This window comes from Schistocerca serialis, chromosome 3 (genome assembly GCF_023864345.2).
Source record: "Schistocerca serialis cubense isolate TAMUIC-IGC-003099 chromosome 3, iqSchSeri2.2, whole genome shotgun sequence".
Taxonomy (NCBI): Eukaryota; Metazoa; Arthropoda; class Insecta; order Orthoptera; family Acrididae; genus Schistocerca; species Schistocerca serialis.
The window spans coordinates 423,070,051-423,093,096 of NC_064640.1; the positions used below are offsets into that span (position 1 = coordinate 423,070,051).

The 23,046-nt window shown below is 38.1% G+C and overlaps 1 protein-coding gene across 1 annotated transcript in view; it reads left to right on the top strand.

The window, feature by feature from the left end:
- Nucleotides 1-23,046, top strand: part of LOC126470301 (protein purity of essence) — a 475,244-nt gene that overhangs the window by 399,012 nt on the left and 53,186 nt on the right. Inside the window, exons 66-70 of the mRNA XM_050098072.1 lie at nucleotides 365-523; nucleotides 4,482-4,682; nucleotides 12,235-12,454; nucleotides 21,534-21,731; nucleotides 21,957-22,147. Coding sequence (XP_049954029.1) covers nucleotides 365-523; nucleotides 4,482-4,682; nucleotides 12,235-12,454; nucleotides 21,534-21,731; nucleotides 21,957-22,147 — 969 coding nt within the window. The remainder of the gene's footprint in view (nucleotides 1-364; nucleotides 524-4,481; nucleotides 4,683-12,234; nucleotides 12,455-21,533; nucleotides 21,732-21,956; nucleotides 22,148-23,046) is intronic.

Here is a 23,046-nt window from a genome sequence, read left to right on the forward strand (position 1 = left end):
GTGTTTGAGACACACACAGTATGCAAGAGGACTGCTTCACATCTCAAAATATCAGTGGTTTTCGAGACTGTTACCAAATTCCATTCTTTTAGGTTATTTGAATACTTGGTATGCCAGGAGGAGCAAAAGTTTCAGATTTTCTACACATTGTAGTAGAATAATAAAAACCTGTTTTTGTTTCTTGGTCAGTTTTCATGTGATTTCTATTAACAACAGATCACTTTTTTTATTATTATAATGCAGCTGGTACTTCACATTCTTAACCATAAACTTATGCTCACTGTGTGTATATATTAATCATATTACTTCATTCTATGTTGTTTAAAATGAACAAGCCACTTATTATACCCTCTTTTTTTATTAGGATAAGACAGTGGACGCTCTGGCTAATATCAGCCCTAAAGAGGGAATCAATATAGTATTGGAAAAATATTTACAAGGAGATCCAAAATATTACTATGCCTACTGGTACATGCGTAAACCAGAAAAGATTGCAGATTTGTCATCAAGGAATCTAAACAAAGTAAGTACTGGAAAGATTATCTTGTATATATAGTGCTCTGCAGCTTTCAGATATTCAAATATCACATTGGGGAAAAAATTCAAATAAAATGAAACTTCATCTTCAAATAACAACCTGGGATTAAGCTTCAGAACTCACCACCTAGTGTGATCAAGTACTTCTCATTCCTTATAACAAACCTGTGTTTATAAGCTAAACTACGATAAATGCAAGAAAATAGATGTACAACATATCGGAACAAATTTCAAAACGAGATTCAGAGAACATGTGAATTTCATTAGCACGAATCTATCGACACCAAAGCACAGAGACAGTGATATAAGACAATGCTTGTCAGTCCTACGCACCACCAAAGTACATTCCTTTGTCTAGATATTTTGTTAACACAAATAATTCAATTTAGAAATCAAATTATATTTATGATATAAGCAAGTCAGTCACTATCTTTGGATGCAAAGCACATTGCCATTCACTGTTGTTCATGCTGATTATCACTCTCAAATAATTAGATATTAATACACAAAGGAATTACAGACATTGGCTATGGGTGGACACTTATTTAAATCAATGAGGAAAGCTGAAAATTTGAGCCTGACCAGGATTCAAACCTGGGTCCCCTGCTTAGTAGACAGATGATCTGGCCACTAAGCCATCCGGACACAGTGGTCACACTACATGGTATATAAAATTAGATGAACATTAATGGCAAGCGTCTTTGGCATATGCTAAGCAACTAGTGTATATATATCAAATGCACTATAGGTAAATGTATTTTGAAAGATATTTTGTCTTCTATGTTGCCGATACCGTTACTGATAGGCATATGTACTCAGTATTAGTTTGGCAGTGAACAAATAAAAATACATTCTGTCGATACTAGTCTGGCAATGAATAAATAAAAGTAATGTCTATCGTGTGTGTGTGTGTGTGTGTGTGTGTGTGTGTGTGTGTGTGTGTGTGTGTAACACCATATTTTCATTAAGCTATGAAACCAAATTTGTGTTTCTTTCAAGTGAAAGGAATATAGTATAATTCTAATGATATTTTGGCCTACGATGATATTCTGTGGCATACAGATGTGAACATCTGGAAGAACCCTGGGGATACTAAAAGGTATCAGATAGATTATATAATGGTAAGACAGAGATTTAGGAACCAGGTTCTAAATTGTAAGACATTTCCAGGGGCAGATGTGGACTCTGACCACAATCTGTTGGTTATGACCTGTAGATTAAAACTGAAGAAACTGCAAAAAGGTGGGAATTTAAGGAGATGGGACCTGGATAAACTGAAAGAACCAGAGGTTGTACAGAGTTTCAGGGAGAGCATAAGGGAACAATTGACAGGAATGGGGGAAAGAAATGCAGTAGAAGAAGAATGGGTAGCTTTGAGGGATGAAGTAGCGAAGGCAGCAGAGGATCAAGTAGGTAAAAAGACGAGGGCTAGTAGAAATCCTTGGGTAACAGAAGAAATATTGAATTTAATTGATGAAAGGAGAAAATATAAAAATGCAGTAAATGAAGCAGGCAAAAAGGAATACAAACGTCTCAAAAATGAGATCGACAGGAAGTGCAAAATGGCTAAGCAGGGATGGCTAGAGGACAAATGTAAGAATGTAGAGGCTTATCTCACTAGGGGTAAGATAGATACTGCCTACAGGAAAATTAAAGAGACCTTTGGAGAAAAGAGAGCCACTTGCATGAATATCAAGAGCTCAGATGGAAACCCAGTTCTAAGCAAAGAAGGGAAAGTAGAAAGGTGGAAGGAGTGTATAGAGGGTCTATACAAGGGTGATGTACTTGAGGACAATGTTAGGAAATGGAAGAGGATGTAGATGAAGATGAAATGGGAGATGTGATACTGCGTGAAGAGTTCGACAGAGCACTGAAAGACCCAAGTCGAAACAAGGCCCCCGGAGTAGACAACATTCCATTAGAACTACTGACGGCCTTGGGAGAGCCAGTCCTGACAAAACTCTACCATCTGGTGAGCAAGATGTATGAAACAGGCGAAATACCCTCAGACTTCAAGAAGAATATAATAATTCCAATCCCAAAGAAAGCAGGTGTTGACAGATGTGAAAATTACCGAACTATCAGTTTAATAAGTCACAGCTGCAAAATACTAACACGAATTCTTTACAGACGAATGGAAAAACTAGTAGAAGCCAACCTCGGGGAAGATCAGTTTGGATTCCGTAGAAACACTGGAACACGTGAGGCAATACTGACCTTACGACTTATCTTAGAAGAAAGATTAAGGAAAGGCAAACCTACGTTTCTAGCATTTGTAGACTTAGAGAAAGCTTTTGACAATGTTGACTGGAATACTCTCTTTCAAATTCTAAAGGTGGCAGGGGTAAGATACAGGGAGCGAAAGGCTATTTACAATTTGTACAGAAACCAGATGGCAGTTATAAGAGTCAAGGGACATGAAAGGGAAGCAGTGGTTGGGAAGGGAGTAAGACAGGGTTGTAGCCTCTCCCCGATGTTGTTCAATCTGTATATTGAGCAAGCAGTAAAGGAAACAAAAGAAAAATTCGGAGTAGGTATTAAAATTTATGGAGAAGAAATAAAAACGTTGAGGTTCGCCGATGACATTGTAATTCTGTCAGAGACAGCAAAGGACTTGGAAGAGCAGTTGAATGGAATGGACAGTGTCTTGAAAGGAGGATATAAGATGATCATCAACAAAAGCAAAACAAGGATAATGGAATGTAGTCTAATTAAGTCGGGTGATGCTGAGGGAATTAGATTAGGAAATGAGGCACTTAAAGTGGTAAAGGAGTTTTGCTATTTGGGGAGCAAAGTAACTGATGATGGTCGAAGTAGAGAGGATATAAAATGTAGGCTGGCAATAGCAAGGAAAGCGTTTCTGAAGAAGAGGAATTTGTTAACATCCAGTATTGATTTAAGTGTCAGGAAGTCATTTCTGAAAGTATTCGTATGGAGTGTAGCCATGTATGGAAGTGAAACTTGGACGATAAATAGTTTGGACAAGAAGAGAATAGAAGCTTTCGAAATGTGGTGCTACAGAAGAATGCTGAAGATTAGATGGGTAGATCACATAACTAATGAGGAAGTAACTGAATAGGATTGGGGAGAAGAGAAGTTTGTGGCACAACTTGACCAGAAGAAGGGATCGGTTGGTAGGACATGTTCTGAGGCATCAAGGGATCACCAATTTAGTATTGGAGGGCAGCGTGGAGGGTAAAAATCGTAGAGGGAGACCAAGAGATGAATACACTAAGCAGATTCAGAAGGATGTAGGTTGCAGTAGGTACTGGGAGATGAAAAAGCTTGCACAGGATAGAGTAGCATGGAGAGCTGCATCAAACCAGTCTCAGGACTGAAGACCACAACAACAACAACAACAACAACAGATGTGATCAAAGAGAAGTCTGTGTGATCCCATAAAGTAGAAAATGAGGGTTTCCCCATTGGGTAAATAAATCAGCAGACTGACTATAACATCACTTCTCTATAAATTCACATTTCTCTAATTTTATTCCCATCATCGTTAAGTGAGATGTATTATGTGAAAAGAAATATATTTTGTGATGAATCTTGGAAGATATCCTTTCAGGATTTTTATAATAAGCCCTTCAGTTATGCACTCTAGCATAATATTTATTTTCACTGACAACAGAAGTAGAGCTCCCATTGTGGAAAAATTATCTTGTGTGCGTGTGCGCGCCCGTGTGTGTGTGTGTGTGTGTGTGTGTGTGTGTGTGTGTGTGTGTGTGTGTGTGTCTCTCTCTCTCTCTCTCTCTCTCTCTCTCTCACACACACACACACACACACACACACACACACACACACACACACACACCATTTGTGATATACTGGGATCAATTAAATTCCCTGTATTCGATTTTTCTATAGTTGCATAATCTAAGAGAATATTATATATTATGACAAAATGGTGAATTTGTTGTAATTACTTGCTTTGCTAACAGAATGAATGGAGGAAGATATACCTAGCAGAAAAATACTTTGGCCGTTGGCACCGTAAAGTTTTTGGTGAACCAGAACCCTTGTTGTTATGGGAAGGATCATGGTTGAGAAATGTCCTGTTCAATCCCTGCAGCAGATTAGCACGACAAGTTACTTGCAACATGCTTGAAAGTTTTTGTCAAGTAGCTGTACGAAAGCGAAAGGTATGTTAATAGTCAGTAACAATATTTCATTAAATCTCTCTGCATGAGGTGGACGAGATGACTCGCTCTGTGTTGTATTGCAACTGGCTTGAAAGAAAATCAATGAATTGCATGCATATCTTTACTGCTTTCTCAACCGAGCATGTCCCAACACATCTTAGGTATGATTGGTGTGTGTAAGCAGCTTAAAACCCACCTGTAAATATATTGCTCTGCTTTCATGATATGCTTTTTATACAACAAAAGTGTCATAATGTGTTAACTCAAAAAATTAAAAAAAGATTTTTCAGTGCCTTAGTTGGCAATTGGATATATATAATAAACATATTGTAGCTATGTACCTCGCAATACTGTGAGAATGTTTCATGTGGTGTGTGTGTCTGTATAAATATTGCCATAAGCTATGCTGCATGCAGTGTGGTGTAATGGTTAATTCTGCTGGCTGGTGTGCTTTGGGGCACCAGTTTGAAGCTGGCCTCCATATTTGTTATTTAGTATATGTCATTTCTAGAATGTTCTCAAAATCTCTTACGTTTGTAAGGCTTGTATCTTCTGGAACAGTTGATCTTTTCTATAAATAGCAACATTCTTCATGCATGAGTTCAGTTTTGCTCTGGCTGTATGTTGATGTAATAATGAATGTGCTTTATCTGCTAAGTATTATATTTAATTGATGGGGCATCATTCTGATTAACTAAACCTCTACAGAATACATGAAAGAATTGTGTTCAACCACACAAAGACAATGCCGCACTGCTATGTCTTTATGAAATGCCCGTGATGAGAATAATGCAGCTTAATGCCAGAAGAAGTAGGCCCGTTATTGCAAAACAAACAAATGTTGATGTGGAACTCGATGCAAATGTAATTTGCCCCAAGACCTATACTTCAAAGATGGTTAGCTTTCATGCCTTCCTTTGGGAACAATAACAATTACTGGTGACTAAATGCCAGTGGTTGTCATGATAGTACTCTATAAAAATGTTGCAACCGAAGTAAGTAAAAACTGTGGTGAGCATATGGTAACCATAGGACCATCTGGGTCATAGCCTGTGTCTATGCACAATACTCTAACGGTATAGAACCATATGTACATTACACTAGGAACATTGCACAAAACGAAAGCCTTTAAGTATGTGCAGACTTTAAGGCAAAGTCGATGTTATGGCACTCCAACACAACTACCGATAGAGGAAGTATGGGGTGGTTGTAATTTAACTTTCATTACTTGAGCCAGTGTAGATGGATAGCTCTTTACCATATGAGTATCCAGCTTTGTGGGAATGATGTTCAGACTGTGGGTGGCAGGATTTGCAGTGTTTGTAGTGTTACTATCACAACTTCCCATTAAGCTTTGGTACTGGTGTGGTGATGTAGGGTTGAAACACGAGCATCAGTGTGCATTACAGTTGCAGATAGTCAAAATGGGTCCACTCAAGATGAGCAGGGCTTCAGTCAAAGATTTTTTATCAAAACAACAGCAATAGTGCTGTTGCTCTTCGAGAGTATCAACCCACTAAAGGAAAACGGAGAGGTCCTCTTTCCACACTGGAGTTGAAGACTAATTCAAATGATCAAATTAACTAGCAAATAGGGAATTACTCCTGGGAGAGACCGACAGCCAATAGCATCACAGTTTGTTGAAAAAATTACTGTTGCTGTGGTTGAGAATGCCAGACACAATGTGTGATCTTCACATTATTATAACATTCCATGGTTCATTGGTGGAAAATTGCTATGAAAAATTGTGGAATGGTATCTCTTCTGCAGTTGCAGGCTGTTGTGGATGCAGATGGTCGGCACATTGGGCAACATTTGTAACCTTGAATGTAAACATGGTACACAATTAACAAATTTCATGTGAAAGTTAAAATTTGTTTCTTTCAGTGGTTTGTTCATTATTTCTCTTCTGCACGTCCTTGCAAATGTGTCCACAAAGTTTCATTGTCTGAATATCACTAATTTTTCGTGAGAAACTCTCTCATATGGCAAAAGTGTAATTATATCCACCCTGTGTGGTAAACAGTACACTAAAGAACAGAACCTACTGATTCTCAGCTACCACCTACCTTTCAAGGAATCACATGAAAGAAAACTAACATGGATATGTTTATTAATAATAAAGCTCGCACAGAAATAGGAGACTGGGCCATTCTTGAAGATTGCCAACAAAGTGACCAAAACGTAATCACAGTAAAAACCCAGACCAGCAGTGCAGCAGATGATGTCTCTGAGAAGAGACTCTTACTCCATAAGCAGACTGGGGTATATTCTGAGAAATTGTATCAGATTAGCCTCTGCAAACTGCAAGCATGGACTACAAAATCCGTACACTGACTGAACTGACACAGACAGCACAAATGACAGAAACACCACACAAACAATAAACCAAAACAACACTCTAAAATCCCATGGTAGCTCAAGCTTACAATCCTAAGAAAACAAACAAGGCAACCTAAAAATTACTACCAGTGAACAAACAATGCTATAGAAAGGCAGGCAAGACTGGATATGCACAGAGAGGTGAAAAGTAGATACAGAATAGCCATTTTTCATACAAAGAAATAACGTTGGGACAGCTTTACACAGACACAATTACAGGAAAATGTGTAAGGATTACCTTACAAAATTTCAGCGGAAAACATCAAAACCCAACTGGCCTTGTCAGCTCTGCAACAAGATGGTGGCACTCAAATGCAAAGGTGGAGAGGCACTGCTGAATACTTACTCCAAAAACTCCTACGTGATGATCAAAATACAGCTGTACATATACTCACCAACCTACGAGCAGAACAGCAGCTTTACTACGGAACTGAAACCATCACTTGTCCCTTTGTGCTAAAGGAGGTCACATGAGTAATCCGAGACTGAAGAAGAAATAAGCCCACTGGACCTGACAACATCTACTAGAAGTGCTACAACAGATCACGCTGCTTATTATCCCCTTTCCAACTGATTCCCTGTGGCAGGGGACAATACCCGTAGTGTGGAAAATAGCAAATACGTGCTCCTCATAGGCCTTGTAAAAACAAATCAATCGACAATGCAATAAATCAAGCAGCCTGCATAGTGGAAAACACAGTTCAGAAATATGTGATAGCCATAATGGTAGACATTGCACGTACATTGGACAGCCTCGGTTGGCCTGCTCTTTTTGCTCATCTAATGGATCTGTGGGTAACACCATGCTGTACTGCAGCCTATGGAGGTAATATTGGAACAGGGTTGTTGAATGGCAAATGGAACTAGTAGTGGTCAAAAAACTCCATAAGAGATCCTCACAAGAACCAACAAGTATTCCCATCTTTTGGGATCTAGTAGTAGAACCTTTATTACATCTCATAAAGAGCATTCACTATGCTGACAGAATTACAGTATATGGCAATAACCTGTTCGTGGTAGTGTCAGCAGTCTCCCATGCACGATATGAGGAGAAAGCCAGTGGCATATTGCAACAACCTATGCACAAAAAATTAACTAACAATTTCCTTGAACACAACACTTCGTCATACTTGAGCTTCTAATAGTGGACGAGCCTCCAATTTTTCTGCACAAAATCATGGAGTATTTTTATTTGCTAATTAGAATAGTTGTAAGAATAGAGTTAGGGGAATGTAAGAAGGCCAAGACAGTCTAAGTTCTTCTCCAACATACGGGAAAGATTAGGAATACAACACACTACTCCAAGCCAAAAAATGATACATTTACTAACCGGACATGGTCCATATCCAACATGCTTAAATCGGATGAACATCCATCTGAGCCAAGAATATGCATGTAGTGAAATTGGCCACCCCAAACATGGAATACCACACCTCATCTCTCATACACAGGTTAGATGACAAAGGATAGCAAACGACAACACTTATAACTTGCGTAGGAATCTAGATCAGTGGGCAGACCTAGACAAAACAGTAGACACTATTTTGAGAGCAGATCATTGTAAGTGGCAGGCAACTATTTGATCTGCACTTACCTATCTTCTTTTTTTCCTCTTCTACTTTACTGACATTTTTACTTATCACACACTGTAACCTGTAACTAATTTGCAGTTTCTGTTTTGTTTAACTTTCTTTTCAACTCATTATTATTTCCTTAATCAGTTTTTGCTAAAAAATATCCTATTGGTGAGGGTCTTACACTGATGAACAATACAGTGGAATAATTTATGCTATTACATGATGAAAACTGTAGAATGTATGACATGTTTTAAAATACTAGGTCACAGGTCTTTGAATATGCAATAAATGAATAAATGTGGTTTCGACATAACTGTATTGTAAAATGACTATGGGTACTTTCAGATAGGGTTGTACAATGAAAGTATACATGACTGAGCAGTATGTTCATTGCATACATGACTGAGCAGTATGTTCATTGCACAGTCATCCTGATTGTACAAATGCTACTATGATGTGTAGATACAAAAAAGGTGTTCATGGTTAACATACAACTTCTCCCATATCCATCATAGGGTCTTGGAAGACAGTGGTGAAACAACAAGAGGCATCTTTCTGGATTTCTTACCCTCTGTACATAAAGTTTCTGTTGAAATTATACATCATAGCTAGATTGAATGTATGTAGAGACTAAATAGTCTTTACCCCATTGTTCCTGACTGTGCACGTGTGTATCAGCACCATTTTGTGTTGGTCCAACAAATACTGTGGTTTAATTGTTCAAAATACATCGATACTCCACAAACCCATTTAAACTCATGAATTTTCCATTTGAAAATGGTTCTCAGTAAGAATGAGAGCTGATAAGCCTCCATATGAGTTCTGATCCCTCTGACTTTCCCATCATTATCATTTCATGAAATGTAAAATATCTCCAATCTCCATGATGCATGTGGCACTCCTGTAGTTTCTGCCAGTGTAGTTTAATGGGTAACTCCATAATGCTCTTGCACTTACTAAATGAAACTTTGATTAACTACGTTTTGGGTCTTCTCAAATTCCTCTATTAATCCTACCGGTAAGGGTCTTACACTGATGAACAATGCTCAAGAACTGTTCTAAAGAGAGTTCTGTATCCACTATAAAAATGAAGTTGCAACCATGAGACATCAAGTATTCTGTAAACATTTCATATCTAATCAGTGATCTTCAGTTTCTGATACAGTAATGGTTTAGCCATGAGATCCATATACGAGAGCTACCATGGCTATGTCTTTCATGATTATACACTTGCATGAAAAGGGATAGGTGTCTTATGGCACTGTGACTGCTGATCATCTTGTGCATCTGTCCTTCATATGTAATCAGAATAAATTTCTGCTATCAAAAAATAAAACAGAAATACAGAGAGAGAAACTTTTCTTTTGTTGATTATTGAGATAAATTCACTAACGAAAGTATGGCCAATATATGCATCTGCCATTGCCCATCTGAGATTGAATCTCTAATAACATCTCTGTCATTGGGACACTAAACTCGCTCCTTTTTCTTTCTCGCGGATGGTAGTTATCTGCTGATGTAAGGGTAGACCATCTCCTGCTTCCAATATGAAGTGAAGTATTATATGCCAGATAGACACACAGAAAGTAGGACTCTGTCATTTTGTGTGCCTCGTTGCCACCTAACACTTCATTGGAAAGGTCAATGTTAAGCTGTTCTTCCACTGTTCTGCAAGTCTTTAACTGTTAAAGAGAATTGAAATAGCATTTTAATACATGAACAGTGTCTATAATGTAAGCAGTTGTGTTGGTGTTGATTTGAACCAAGCGGAGTAAAAAGAATGTGCTAATAAAACTGGATCACCAAAATTTTAGGCTCTTGAATTCATTGGTACACAGCTGACCTGTCCAAAGATGTTTCACATCATCATCAGCATCATCTTATTTCCATTTTTTGTATAAATAAATTATGTAATAACGACTTTAAACGGTTTAAATGAGACAAAGTTGAGGATATTTCCAAAAGTAATTAAAGTAAATATGGATAACAGTGTTAAACAAAAAAAAAAAAAAAAAAAAAAAAAAAACAGTATGTATTATCATAAGATCAGTTATACCTGTCATTTAAAGTTGAATAATACCTTTCAGTGCTGTGCTACGATTGTCATTAGTGCTTTAAAAATTCATCACCAACTCCTTCCCGAATGCTTTATATTGCTTGCTGTTAAAAGTGCACATTTCACTTTGCTTTGCATACTTATTTTGAACAGTGTGACTAGCAAATTGTATTTAATATTATTTTCCAGCTTTTGCTGTTGTACAATGACTACATTCCCCTATTGTACCAAGAAGTAATCCCATTCTGTTATAGTAAAAACCCATTTTTACATTCCCACATTTTACGTTTCCGTCTTTTTACATTCACTTTTGTCGGATACAACAGAACTCCTATTACCTCAATACAATGCTTTCCTGTCACTAACAATTCTGTGGTACATTTCCCACATTTTAAGTTTTCTTTGACGTTATCACGATCTTTAACACTGATTTTCATACAGATTTCTGCAAAAAGTGCATCATATTTCTGCTCAAAGTCAGCCTTGGAAAAAGCAGAAAACGCAGATTATACACAAAGTTATTGATCACATAAAGCACCGTTCGCACAGTAAGCCAGATTTTCATTGTCAGCGTGTTGCATCATAGTCCCTGTATTATAGGTATGTTGTGTTGGGAAGTGCGCAGAAGTATAAATATGCTGAGTCACTGCCTTAATGGTAATCACAATCTGACAATAATGACTCTAGCAGGTATCTTCTTCTGCTCACGGTGTTGTAATACAACAGTTTTAATTTGATTGCACAGACATGTATACAAATAAACACCACTTTTGAAGATGGCCATCTCTGTAATAGGCCATCATGAATAGTTGTTACTTCTGCATGAAATACACTAATCCACACTAGGCATGCAGTCTTATGTTGGTACAACATGATATCAGTCGTAAACATTCCTCCTCAAGATGCTCTGTAACATAACGACAATTTCTGCCCTCTTTCTCACCCTGGATGTCTCTGAACCGAGGGACCACCTTGTTGGCAACAAGCTTTGTATTTTGTGCTTATTGTTCTATGTTTACGTAGACTACCAACTTAGTGCTTTAACCAGTATTGTGTTTCAAGTTTTATGTACCATAAGTTTATAACGGTTATCAATAATAAGTGTCATATTAGAACATGAATGCCTTTTTAGTGTGGTTTCATGAAAGAGTAGAGCTAATTGATGTTAGAAAAAAATAAAAACAATTATGTTAGAACTTTTAAAAAAGTACAATTTGTTTTAATTTCATAATTTGAGCATTATAAAGAGAATGACAGCAAGAGTAATTTATTCATTTTTGCTTGTTGTTTTTCTTATTCTTTCTTGTATTTTACACTTTCCTACATTTTACATGTTTTTGGTCAGACCACTGAAAAGTGTGTAAACAGGGTTTTACTGTATGTGGAAATCAAACCTTCAGGTGGAATTCATCAGGCTGCAGGGAGATTCCCTTGGTTAAGTATTATGAACTAGTATAGTAAGGGCTGTTTAATGAATACTCAACTTTTATGTGTACTAAATATTTTGTTTGCTGATCATGTTGTCTTTATGTTGCAGATAATTGATCTCTTAACAGCATATCTTAGTGAGCTTAGTACTGCTGGAGAGAGTGCTGCTGAATATCTCTCATTGTATCAGTCCTTAATTCAGCCTCCTCCATGGAAAGAGTACCTAGCGTTGAGAGGCATATTAGTACACATAGCTGGTCTTCTTACACAGGAGATTGAGGAGCTACATCACCTTGAAGAGACTACTCTAACTTCGAACCTTTCTCAAGGTACTGTAATGGATGATCCTTGCTGTATATTGTCAATGCATATAGTTTCGATTTGCGAGAATCACCGTAAACTGTAATTAGAGATAAATTCCATGTTAGATATTATTGACCTCCACATCCATACTCTTCAAACTACAATTTGGTATATATTGAAGTCTCTTTTTTTAAAAAAATAATAATAATAATAATAATAATAATAATAATAGTAAGGGGTTCATCATTTTCAATTTATGGATGGTGTGTGGGAATAATTATTACTTATCTGCTTCTGTGCATGCTGTTATTAGTGTAATTTCATCTCCATTAATGACCTGTACAGGGCTTAAGAATATTCATATTTTTCTACTCTCTAAAGTGGTTTTTGAAAATTTTGCAAGTAAATTTTCATAAGGTATGTGATGTTTTTCTCAGAATGAATGCCATTTCAGATTTTTCAGTGTTTGCATTACACTCTCTTCTGAAATGAACAAGCCTAAAACTATCTGAAGATGGTATCTGTTCTTTTGGACATGTCCGAAAGAACAGATCTTGCAGCTCTCAACGAATGAAATTACAATGAAATCCAGACCATTGTGCGCCAATGTGTGCCCCGACTGGGACTCTAACCCGGGATCTCCTGCTTACATTGCAGATGCTCTATCGGACTGACTCATGAGGACACAGAAGATAGTGCGACTGTAGGGACTTATTTGTGGCATGCTCCCTGTGAGACCCAGATTTCCAACTTACTGTCCACACGCTACATTTGTGGCGCCCCTGCCCACTATACTCATCACTCGTGGCAGCCAGTATACTGATTCCCGTAAGAGTTTGAGTAATGTGAGTGCATCTGCACTGAAGATCATTGGCTGGTAAGTCTTGTGTATATGAAGATGGGATCTGTTCTTTCAGACATGACGGGACACACATTTTCGACTGTCCCCGTTGATATTTATCAACGCCTGTAAGCAGCTAATGGTCTGGATTTCATTGCAATTTATTTTTTTCCAAAACTATTAATGTTGTGACCCTCCTCCCCCCCCCCCCCTCCCCCCTCTTTTTCCCTTAATATGAATGCAGTGAACAAGGTGACACAGTGAGTTAGTGCTGGACTTGGATTTTGGTGTAGTAACACTCATATCCCTATCTAGCCATTCAGATCTAGATTTCTTTTGTTTTGCACTAAATCAAGTAATGTGAATGCAGGAATGGTTTCCTTCAAAATGGCACACATATGGTCCTTTCATATTCAATCAGTATTCCACTACAGGCTGTTAAAGTTATATTTAAGCAATTTCTTTCATAGACATAATGTAGTTTCCCAACATCCTACCTTAAATTGAAGGCTAATATTATGTTCCCCTATACTTTACCTGTGTATTTATTGCACTGTGTGTATCTACACATTGCCACTCCTATTCCTGTTAACTTGGTTGGCTCCATTTGTGACCCCTTGAGTCTGTACTTCAAAATTCATGAAATTCACTATGTCACTTTGTGTTTTTGTACCAGGTTGGTACAGTGACATAATTTACTGTTTGTTTCAAATAGTTTTGTATAATAATGCTTCTCCATAGCTGTAAAAAATCAGATATGGCAACTAATACACTGTAAGAAAAAGAAGCCTCATCACGAAGGACGCGACTGCTACGGTCGCAGGTTCGAATCCTGCCTCGGGCAGGGATGTGTGTGATGTCCTTAGGTTAGGTTTAAGTAGTTCTAAGTTCTAGGGGACTGATGACCACAGATGTTAAGTCCCATAGTGCTCAGAGCCAATTTTCATCACGAAGGAACTTTCCAAATAGGACAAAAATTGAAAGATGCGATTTACTTGTACAGGCAAACAAATAATTACAATGTCAGAAAAATGATATGATTATTCAAGAGAAAGCGCTTCACAAATTTAGCAAGTCAGTAATGCATTGGTCCACCTGTAGCCCTTATGCAAGCAGTTATTTGGCTTGGCACTGATCATGTTGTTGGATGTTCTCCTGAAGGATAACATGCCAAATTCTGTCCAATTGGAACATTAGATCATCAAAATCCTGGGATTGTTTGGAGGGCCCTGCTTATACTCCTCCAAATGTTGTCAACTTGTGAGAGATTTGTTGCCCAAGGTAGGGTTTGGCAAGCACGAATATAAGCAGTAGAAAATCTCACTGTGTGCAGGTAGGTATTAACTTCAGAATGAGATATTCACTCTGCAGCGGAGTGTGCGCTGATATGAAACTTCCTGGCAGATTAAAACTGTGTGCCCGACCGAGACTCGAACTCGGGACTTTTGCCTTTCGCGGGCAAGTGCTCTACCATCTGAGCTACCGAAGCACGACTCACGCCCGGTCTCACAGCTTTACTTCTGCCAATATCTCGTCTCCTACCTTCCAAACTTTACAGAAGCTCTCCTGCGAACCTTGCAGAACTAGCACTCCTGAAAAAAAGGATATTGCGGAGACATGGCTTAGCCACAGCCTGGGGGATGTTTCCAGAATGAGATTTTCACTCTGCAGCGGAGTGTGCGCTGATATTATCTTGGTGAAATGTAAGCACAGGATTCCTGACCATGAAACATACTGCTGTGTTTTAAGGGTGCCACAGATGATAACCAATGGGGTTCTGCTATGAAAAGAAATGGCACTCCAGACCATCACTCCTGGTTGTTGGTCTGTATGGGAGGTGACAGTCAGGTTGGTACCCTCTGCTGTATAGGTCAGCTCCAGACACATCTTTGCTGGATATATCAGGGCTCAGTTCAAAGCAGGACTCATCACTGCAGACAATTCCGCTGCTATCACTGAGATTCCAGGCCAAAGACATGTCTGAAATGCCCAGAATGGCAGTGGGATACCAACCTATCTGTCGCCATATGGCCAATAGTGCTCAGAGCCATTTGTCGCCATATGGCCCTGACGCCCAAGATAGTCTGGGGTGCCATTTCATTTAATAGCAGGATCCCTTTGGTTGTCATCCAGAGCACAGTAGTATGTCAATCATATTGTATGCCCCATTTTGTTGCTCTTCACGTCAAACCATCCATGATTTACATTACAGCAAGATAATGCCCGACTACACATGGCAAGAGTTTCTACTGCTTCTCTTCGCACCTGCCAAATCCTACCTTGCCTAGCAAGGTTACCAGATCTCTCCCCAACTGAGAATTTTGTAGCATTATGGGCTCAGGATTATGTAATTTAGCACACCAGTTGGACTGAATTTGGCATGATATCACTCAGGAGCACATCCAACACATCTTTCAGTCAATGCCAAGCCAAATAACTGCATGCCTAGGGGCCAAAGATGGACCAATACATTACTGACTTTATCAATTTACAGTGCTCTCTCTTTGCATAAAGCATCCCTTTTCTGAAATTGTTATCATTTGTTTGTCTGTACATGTACATCACATCTACCAATTTCCGTCGCATTAGGATAATTCCTCCATGGTTCGTCAGCCTTTTAAAGCATATCATCCAATAAGTAATTAATGTATAACATGAACTGAAATAGCCACAGCAACTTCCCTGTAGTACACATAAACTTTTCTCTGTCCGTGAATAACTCTTGGTACAGGGTAGTATGCTGCATCTGTCTTGGAAGTAATTCTCAGTCCAGTACCAGACCTAGCAGTATATTCTTATTACCATATTTTCTTGGACAGAGCAGTGTATTGAGAAAAAAAAGAGTTAAATCTTTTATATGAATAGACATAATGCTCTTCTAGTGATTTTTCTCTGTTTTGCTTATTTTAATGCCATGCTCATATTTCTATCTTGTTCATCTCTCCATCTGCAGTGGTTGAACAATGTTCTGCAGTCGTTAAAATGCTGAATTTGCTTGTCGAATAAGGGCATTACAATTTCCCATCCAGATTCAGGTTTCCATGGTTTGCCTAAAATGCTAAGGCACATACCGTGATAGCGCTTTGAAAATGATAGGCCTCAATTTCCTTCCCTAGACAAAGCTTGAGCTATGTGCCAGTTGACCTTGTCATTAATGGGACATTATACCATAATCTTCCTTCTTCCATCTCCAGTTTGCAAGGTAAGCTAGCTCTCCACTGATATTCATCTACAGAGTGGCAAGTTAAATGTTCATCTTTTTCTATCTTTTCCTCATAGTATGTTTATTAATTTCTGTGCACGCTGTTCTGTTTTAACAGGTTAAATCTCATGTTTTTGTTAGGGTAAATTCATTGTCTATAGTGCAGTAGTTGCTCTGTGAACAGCCAGCTACATAACTCCTTAATGCATCAGTGTCCATTGGTGACACATCAGGAGGGTAGCAAGTTGCATATCTGGGATTCTGTCTGTTTCTATAGTTCACTTCCTCAGGATGATGAGGACATGTGCATGCTATGTGCTGACACAGGAGGAGTTGGTTACAATTCACGAATAGCTGAATGCGCTTATGGCTGCCTCAGGATGTAGCAGTGGTGGAGAATCCAGCACGTCACTTGGGACACCTCAGGTGTCACTTGTTTTGCCCGTGGGCTCTGCTGCCGAGGCACCTTGGGAAATAAAATAAAATTTAAAAGAAAAAAATAATAAAATAATGGTGAGTTTATCACCCCCTGCACAAATTTCAAACAAGGGGTTTCAGCATTAATGGGCAAGAGCTTTGAAATATCTACAAGATCTGGAGTTCACAATCAACTCCACTGAAACATTCACATTTCACCAGAATTACTTATGAATATGCACTGCAATGGTTTGAAAGCAGATAGCATGTAAATACAGCTGAGTATTTTAGTGATTATGTCCAGTCACCATACAAATAAAAAAACTTGACACTCGACGGGTTGTGCCTTTACTATATTCAGTTTTGAGGGAGCTGATGTGACCTTGAAGGAACAAACTCCGCTAATCAACCACATCATGGGCAAAAGCAGAAGTGACACAGGGGCATTAGGATTGAGTCAGGGTTTTGCATTTTCGAATCACTTTACACATTAACACGTACAACTGGAAACACTTCTTAGTGCATGAGAACTCAGAAACAGAAGAGGACAGTAGCAGGTGTGTTTAATTAATAACAACAAGAACTGTATTTATTTTAAAATGCATTACACAGTACAATCAGAACACTTAACAAACATTAAAATGTCATTTTTTCCTCTACTAAATGCGTTGTATTACAACAGCCTTATTTACATTTGTATTCCTTGCTACAAGTAAGCAAGCTCACACATTTGAAGATGAAAATCAGTATAACGAGCATTGACGAATCCATGTTATTTACGTGTGTAGGTTTTACCATAAGAATCTGATGATGAGTATGAGATGCACACAACTGTGAGTTGTCATCACTGGAAGACCAACAATTTTTCAGGCGCCAAGTCAAAAAGAATTTTATTATAAATGATAGGACTACTGATACTTAAACCAGACTACCGATAGTGATGATGGTGCAGATACTATCGATAGTTTATCGATGTTTAAGTAACACCAGTGTTTGCTGCACTGTGATGGAAAATTGAAAGCGCCACTTGTAGTTTTAATTGGTGCATGAGCTGTGGACGGTACAGTGGTAAATGTAACTGCCATCACAAAATCTTCCATGGTTTGTCACAATATTCCAAGTTCATGGATGTACCCCTGCTTCTTTTTTTTTTTTACTGCAACGAAACTCTGTCACGTTCTGTCAAGTGCAAACTTTGAGTGGCATGGCTATATTATAGGAATACATTGGTATGATGAGTGAAGGTGGCAGGACTGCTGTGTCTCGCCACACCTTCCCTTAGTGTTCCTTAATACCGTATTGTGCTTTTTATACCACTTTGCCCGCTTCCCCCAACAAAACTTCTACAAACTACAGGGAGGACGATGGTTCAATCCCGTCTCCGGCCATCCTTAGTTAGGTTTTCCGTGATTTCCCTAAATCGCTTCAGGCAAATGCCGGGATGGTTCCTTTGAAAGGGCACGGCCGATTTCCTTCCCCGTCCTTCCCTCACCCAAGCTTGCACTCCGTCTCTAATGGCCTCTTTGTCGACGGGACGTTAAACACTAATCTCCTCCTCCTCTACAAACTACACACTTTATGTCGACTGCACTAAGATCACAAGTCCGATCTCAGAGATGTAGCAGCTGTAAAACTGCGGTAGTGTGATGGCCCTTCTGTTTTCTACGGAGAAAAAACATAAGGAGTGAAGAAGCCGCCCTTGATCTCTTCAAGAAGCCGCCCTTGATCTCTTCAAGAAGCCGCCCTTGATCTCGTCAATGCAGTTTGAATCTTGTTGTTCCCATGTGCAGTTTTACTCCCATGTGCAGTTTATATCGTATCTGCTGCAGTTCATCAGCAAGCATGTACACCTAAGGTAGCAGCATTGCATGGCAAACCAGTAAACACTACCCCTCTCGCATCCCTATTCCTTATGGTGACCTTCTTCTTCTTCTTCTTCTTCTTCTTCTTCCTCTTCCTCTTCATGCTTTCCCCATGCTTCTAGACGCTGAAGCTCAACGTAACATCGACAATAAATACGTTCCCCAGTTTTATGAGAATTTTTTTTTTATATATATGAAAGTAATTTTTCAGATAACAAGACGTTGAAGAAAAAAAAAAAGACATTTTTTGACAGTATTATGCAAAATTTTGGACATTCTGGCAGGTTACTTTGACATTAAATTACTTTTTTTTTTATTCAGGTCATCTATCAAATCTTACTAGAATACAATATCTGTGATAAGACAGTAGTAGTGGTTACAGACAATGCTGCAGTTATGAAAGAGCTGCCTAAATCTTAAGGATTCGACATTCACCCTGTTTTCCCCACTGCATGAACTTAACAGTACAAGATTGTTTCAGAGCAGAAATATTTTCAAAAACTTTTACTGAAAACAACGACCATTTGTGACTTTCTTTCATAACTCTACACTAGCCAGTGACAAATTGCACAATGTTTGAAAAAGAGCAAACAAAAAAGAACTGAGACTGGTACAAGAGGTGCCAACTCGATGGAACAGCTCATGCCACCTGGTCAAAAGAATTTTGGAAGTACAAAGTTAGCTTGAGATTGCGATCAATTAAAGTTCAAAAGCACTGCCTAGCCTCACAGAGAAAATTACTTAGCTATACAAGAGAAGCAACAACAACCACCATCTCAGTTAAGTCGTACAGCACTGTTTCCTTTAATTATACGTCCTATACGAGGTATTGCTGCAAAGTTTTCAGACTTGTAAAGCACCTTAACAACTAATGAAAGACAAAGTGTTCTGAATTCCCTGATTAAATCAGTCAGTGAAAGAGTGAAAGCGTGTAACTCATTGACTGTTAATATGCCTGTGACATTATTAGATCCTAGGTTTAAAAAACTTGTTTCAGGACATTTCACGAGCAACATAATGTTGCACAAGTACTTCAGAAAGAGTATGCTGCTATCATCGCATCAACTACAAGAATAATACCTGAAACAGGAGCATCCATGAGCAGTGCTGATACACCTACTGATAGTCTAACAGTTTGAAATCGGATGATCTACTTTCTTTGTCCAATTAGCAACAGTGTAATGTCGATGCTGTTACACCAGTCGGTGATTCCATAATTGACCTACATCAGTATTTTGAAAAACCTGTAACAGACAAGCCTGCTTGTGTATTAGAATATTGTGCAAAATGTAACAGTATGTTGCATGTAATGACCATTAAATTTTTGTGGTGTCCAGCAACTTCAATTCCTGCAGAAAGGGTTTTCTCCAAGGCAGGATATAATAATTACTTAAAAATGCAGTGGACTAAAGGAGAAGAATTTAAACACCTTAGATTATCTTGTAATATTGTATTTCAAACAACAGACCAAGGGACAAGAATTTAAATACCTTAATTTTTATAAAACAAAATTTGCATATCTTGTATTGTTGTATTTTAAGCAATAAAAATTCTTAGAAATATATTTTTCATTTAAAATGCCTGCCCAACACAATCAATGTTTAATAAATACATCGACTGTTTTTAAAAATAAAATCGATAATATCGGACGTGTCAACTATCGATGTTTAAGTAACACTAGGAAGCACTTGAGGATAAATATATTGCCTGCAAGCTGATAGTCAACAACAAAGCAACCTCCCATGTGGGACACTGAAAATCCTTATGAAATTGTGGCACATTAACGAGATTCAAAAAAGGTTAATGTATACCATGCAGTGCCCCAGGCAAAGCTGTATGGGCCATTTTTCTTCCGTGAAAAGAAAGTGACAGCTCCCTCTTGCCTTGATATGTTGCAGTTGTGGGTTGTCGTTGCTCACCCCCTCCCCAGCATGAGTGCTAATTTCATGTGCTGACAAGATAGGGCACCCCCATTATTGGAGCATCGATGTTTGTCGCTACCTAAAAATGAACTTCTGCATCATTGGATTTCTCATAGAGGTGAAAATGTGGCTTTATTCCCTTGGCCCCCTAGGTCACTTGATGTAACGTCTTGTGATTTATTTCTTTGGGAATACATTAAGAATTGTGGTCACATACCCCAACTGCCAAGAACACTGGCCATAGGGGCTCAGCAGTAACAACATTATTGGTTGAATGATTGCATATGGTACTTATGGTCAAGACATCTAGGAAAGTTCTAGTAAACTTGTTCAAATTCAGTAGTAATTCATTTTGTGATCCTTTTGTTGGGTAATCAGCTTCTCCAACACCTGATGATAAACTTCAAACTTAATCACTTTATTCTGTTCAGTTAATTCTTCCACATTACATTCATGTACTTTTTTGTATGTGGCCAATGCTCTTTTTAATAAGCACTAAACTTCCTAATTATGTCATCATTCACAGTCACAAAGTGTGTTAACCTAGTAGAATGAAAATTTCACTAATAAGTACAACGGAATGTAAACAAATGGCCTCGCTTTCGTACCCTGTTCCACCTACCTCCTATTAAACACCCAACAGACGTTTCTGAGGCTAGATGACTTTCATGTTGGCTGAATTATACCAAAATTTATAGTAGGTACATTGAGATTTGCTGTGAGATAAGTTATGAAACTGAAACTTCCAAAGTAGTTCAATTTTCTCATTACCTGTGCAGTAGAGCTTTGTGAATTAACATTACAGAAGTAAAACTTAACTGCCTGTGGTTGTAATACTGAACCTACAAATTGTGCTTTTAGGGTATGCCCTGAAGATGCTTACAGAACTGCTTGCACTGTTCCTGGAACAAGACTGTATCAAGCAGCAATATAAAGGCCAGCTTGTCAGTGCTGTTCTTAATGGCTATGTATCTCTTCGAAGACTGGTGATCCAGAGAACAAGGCTTATTGATGAAACTCAAGAGAAGCTCCTTGAAATATTGGAGGAAATAACAACAGGTAAGAGATTAGATTACGCTTTAAAGAGAAATTGTATTTTATATTTCAAATTTGCAGCTAATACTAATACTTGCAATTTTGCTGTATTGATTTGTCAACTGCCGTACTGAAGCTAAAATTATGTCTCAAGCAACTCATGCTGAAAATATAGAGAAGTGTAGATACCCATGAATTATAAATTATGTTTATTTGAAGTAGGCTTAATGTATCAAAAATATTTTACAGGAACAGAAGATGAAACAAAGGAATTTATGGCAATTTGTATTGATGCTGTTAAAAAGTATAGTCTGCATGATATGCGTACACCAGTTTTCATATTTGAAAGAATATGTTCAATAATTTATCCTGAAGATAGTGATACAGGTGAATTTTATCTTACACTTGAGAAGGATCCACAGCAAGAAGACTTTTTACAGGTAAAACCTACACCCTTTAGAAAGTTGAGTGCTCATATAGTTTGTCAATGTGTACTGGCTGGTTGTGGTTCAAACTGCTGGTGATGGTGGTCGTGTGTGTGTGTGTGTGTGTGTGTGTGTGTGTGTGTGTGTGTGTGTGTGTGTGTGTGTGTGTGTGTCTATATATCCGTTTTCTTTTTATGAAGAAGACTGGCTGAAAGCTAAATGTGTAATAGTCTTTTCATACTGCCTGTCTGCAACTCAACATGTCTTCTTTATGGTGAGTAGCAATCTTTCTTCTTCCTTATATTGTTGGGAAAAAGAATGTTGGTTGTTTAGTGATTGCACATTCCAATTGCTTAACGTTCAGATTATTTCATGATGATATCTGTAGAGTAATTATATAGTCATTAAGTAAATTGAAGTGTGAAATTTTTTTATTTCTGTAGCCACAATTGTAACATTTTAGTTAAGGACATATCTTTGAGTATAGCTGCCTTACTGTTACATAGGGATTTTTCGTGTGCATATTCACTGTCACCTTGATAGATATTGTCAGCAATTTTGGGTTAACATGGTTTTATCCAATTAGTAGACTTCTTTTTTTCCAGGAGTGATGTTTTACGCTGTTAACTGGAGTCCTAATTTAGGGCATGGCATGCCGTTCCTGATTTTTGCATCAGTAATGTTGAGTTTTGGAGCTGCACTCCTATCTAATTAGTATTTTCCTTTTTACATGTGAAGTACAGTTAAACACCGGTAACGCCCCATTTTTCCTGATGAGTTAGTGTTGCCATTAACTATTAACTTATAATTGTAGTTGGTATGGATGTTGATGTTTTTCGTCTTGTTTTGTAGTAGTGTCATCTGCATAGTATCCCCTTTTTTTATTTATTTATTTTTTTTTAAGTGTTCCATAC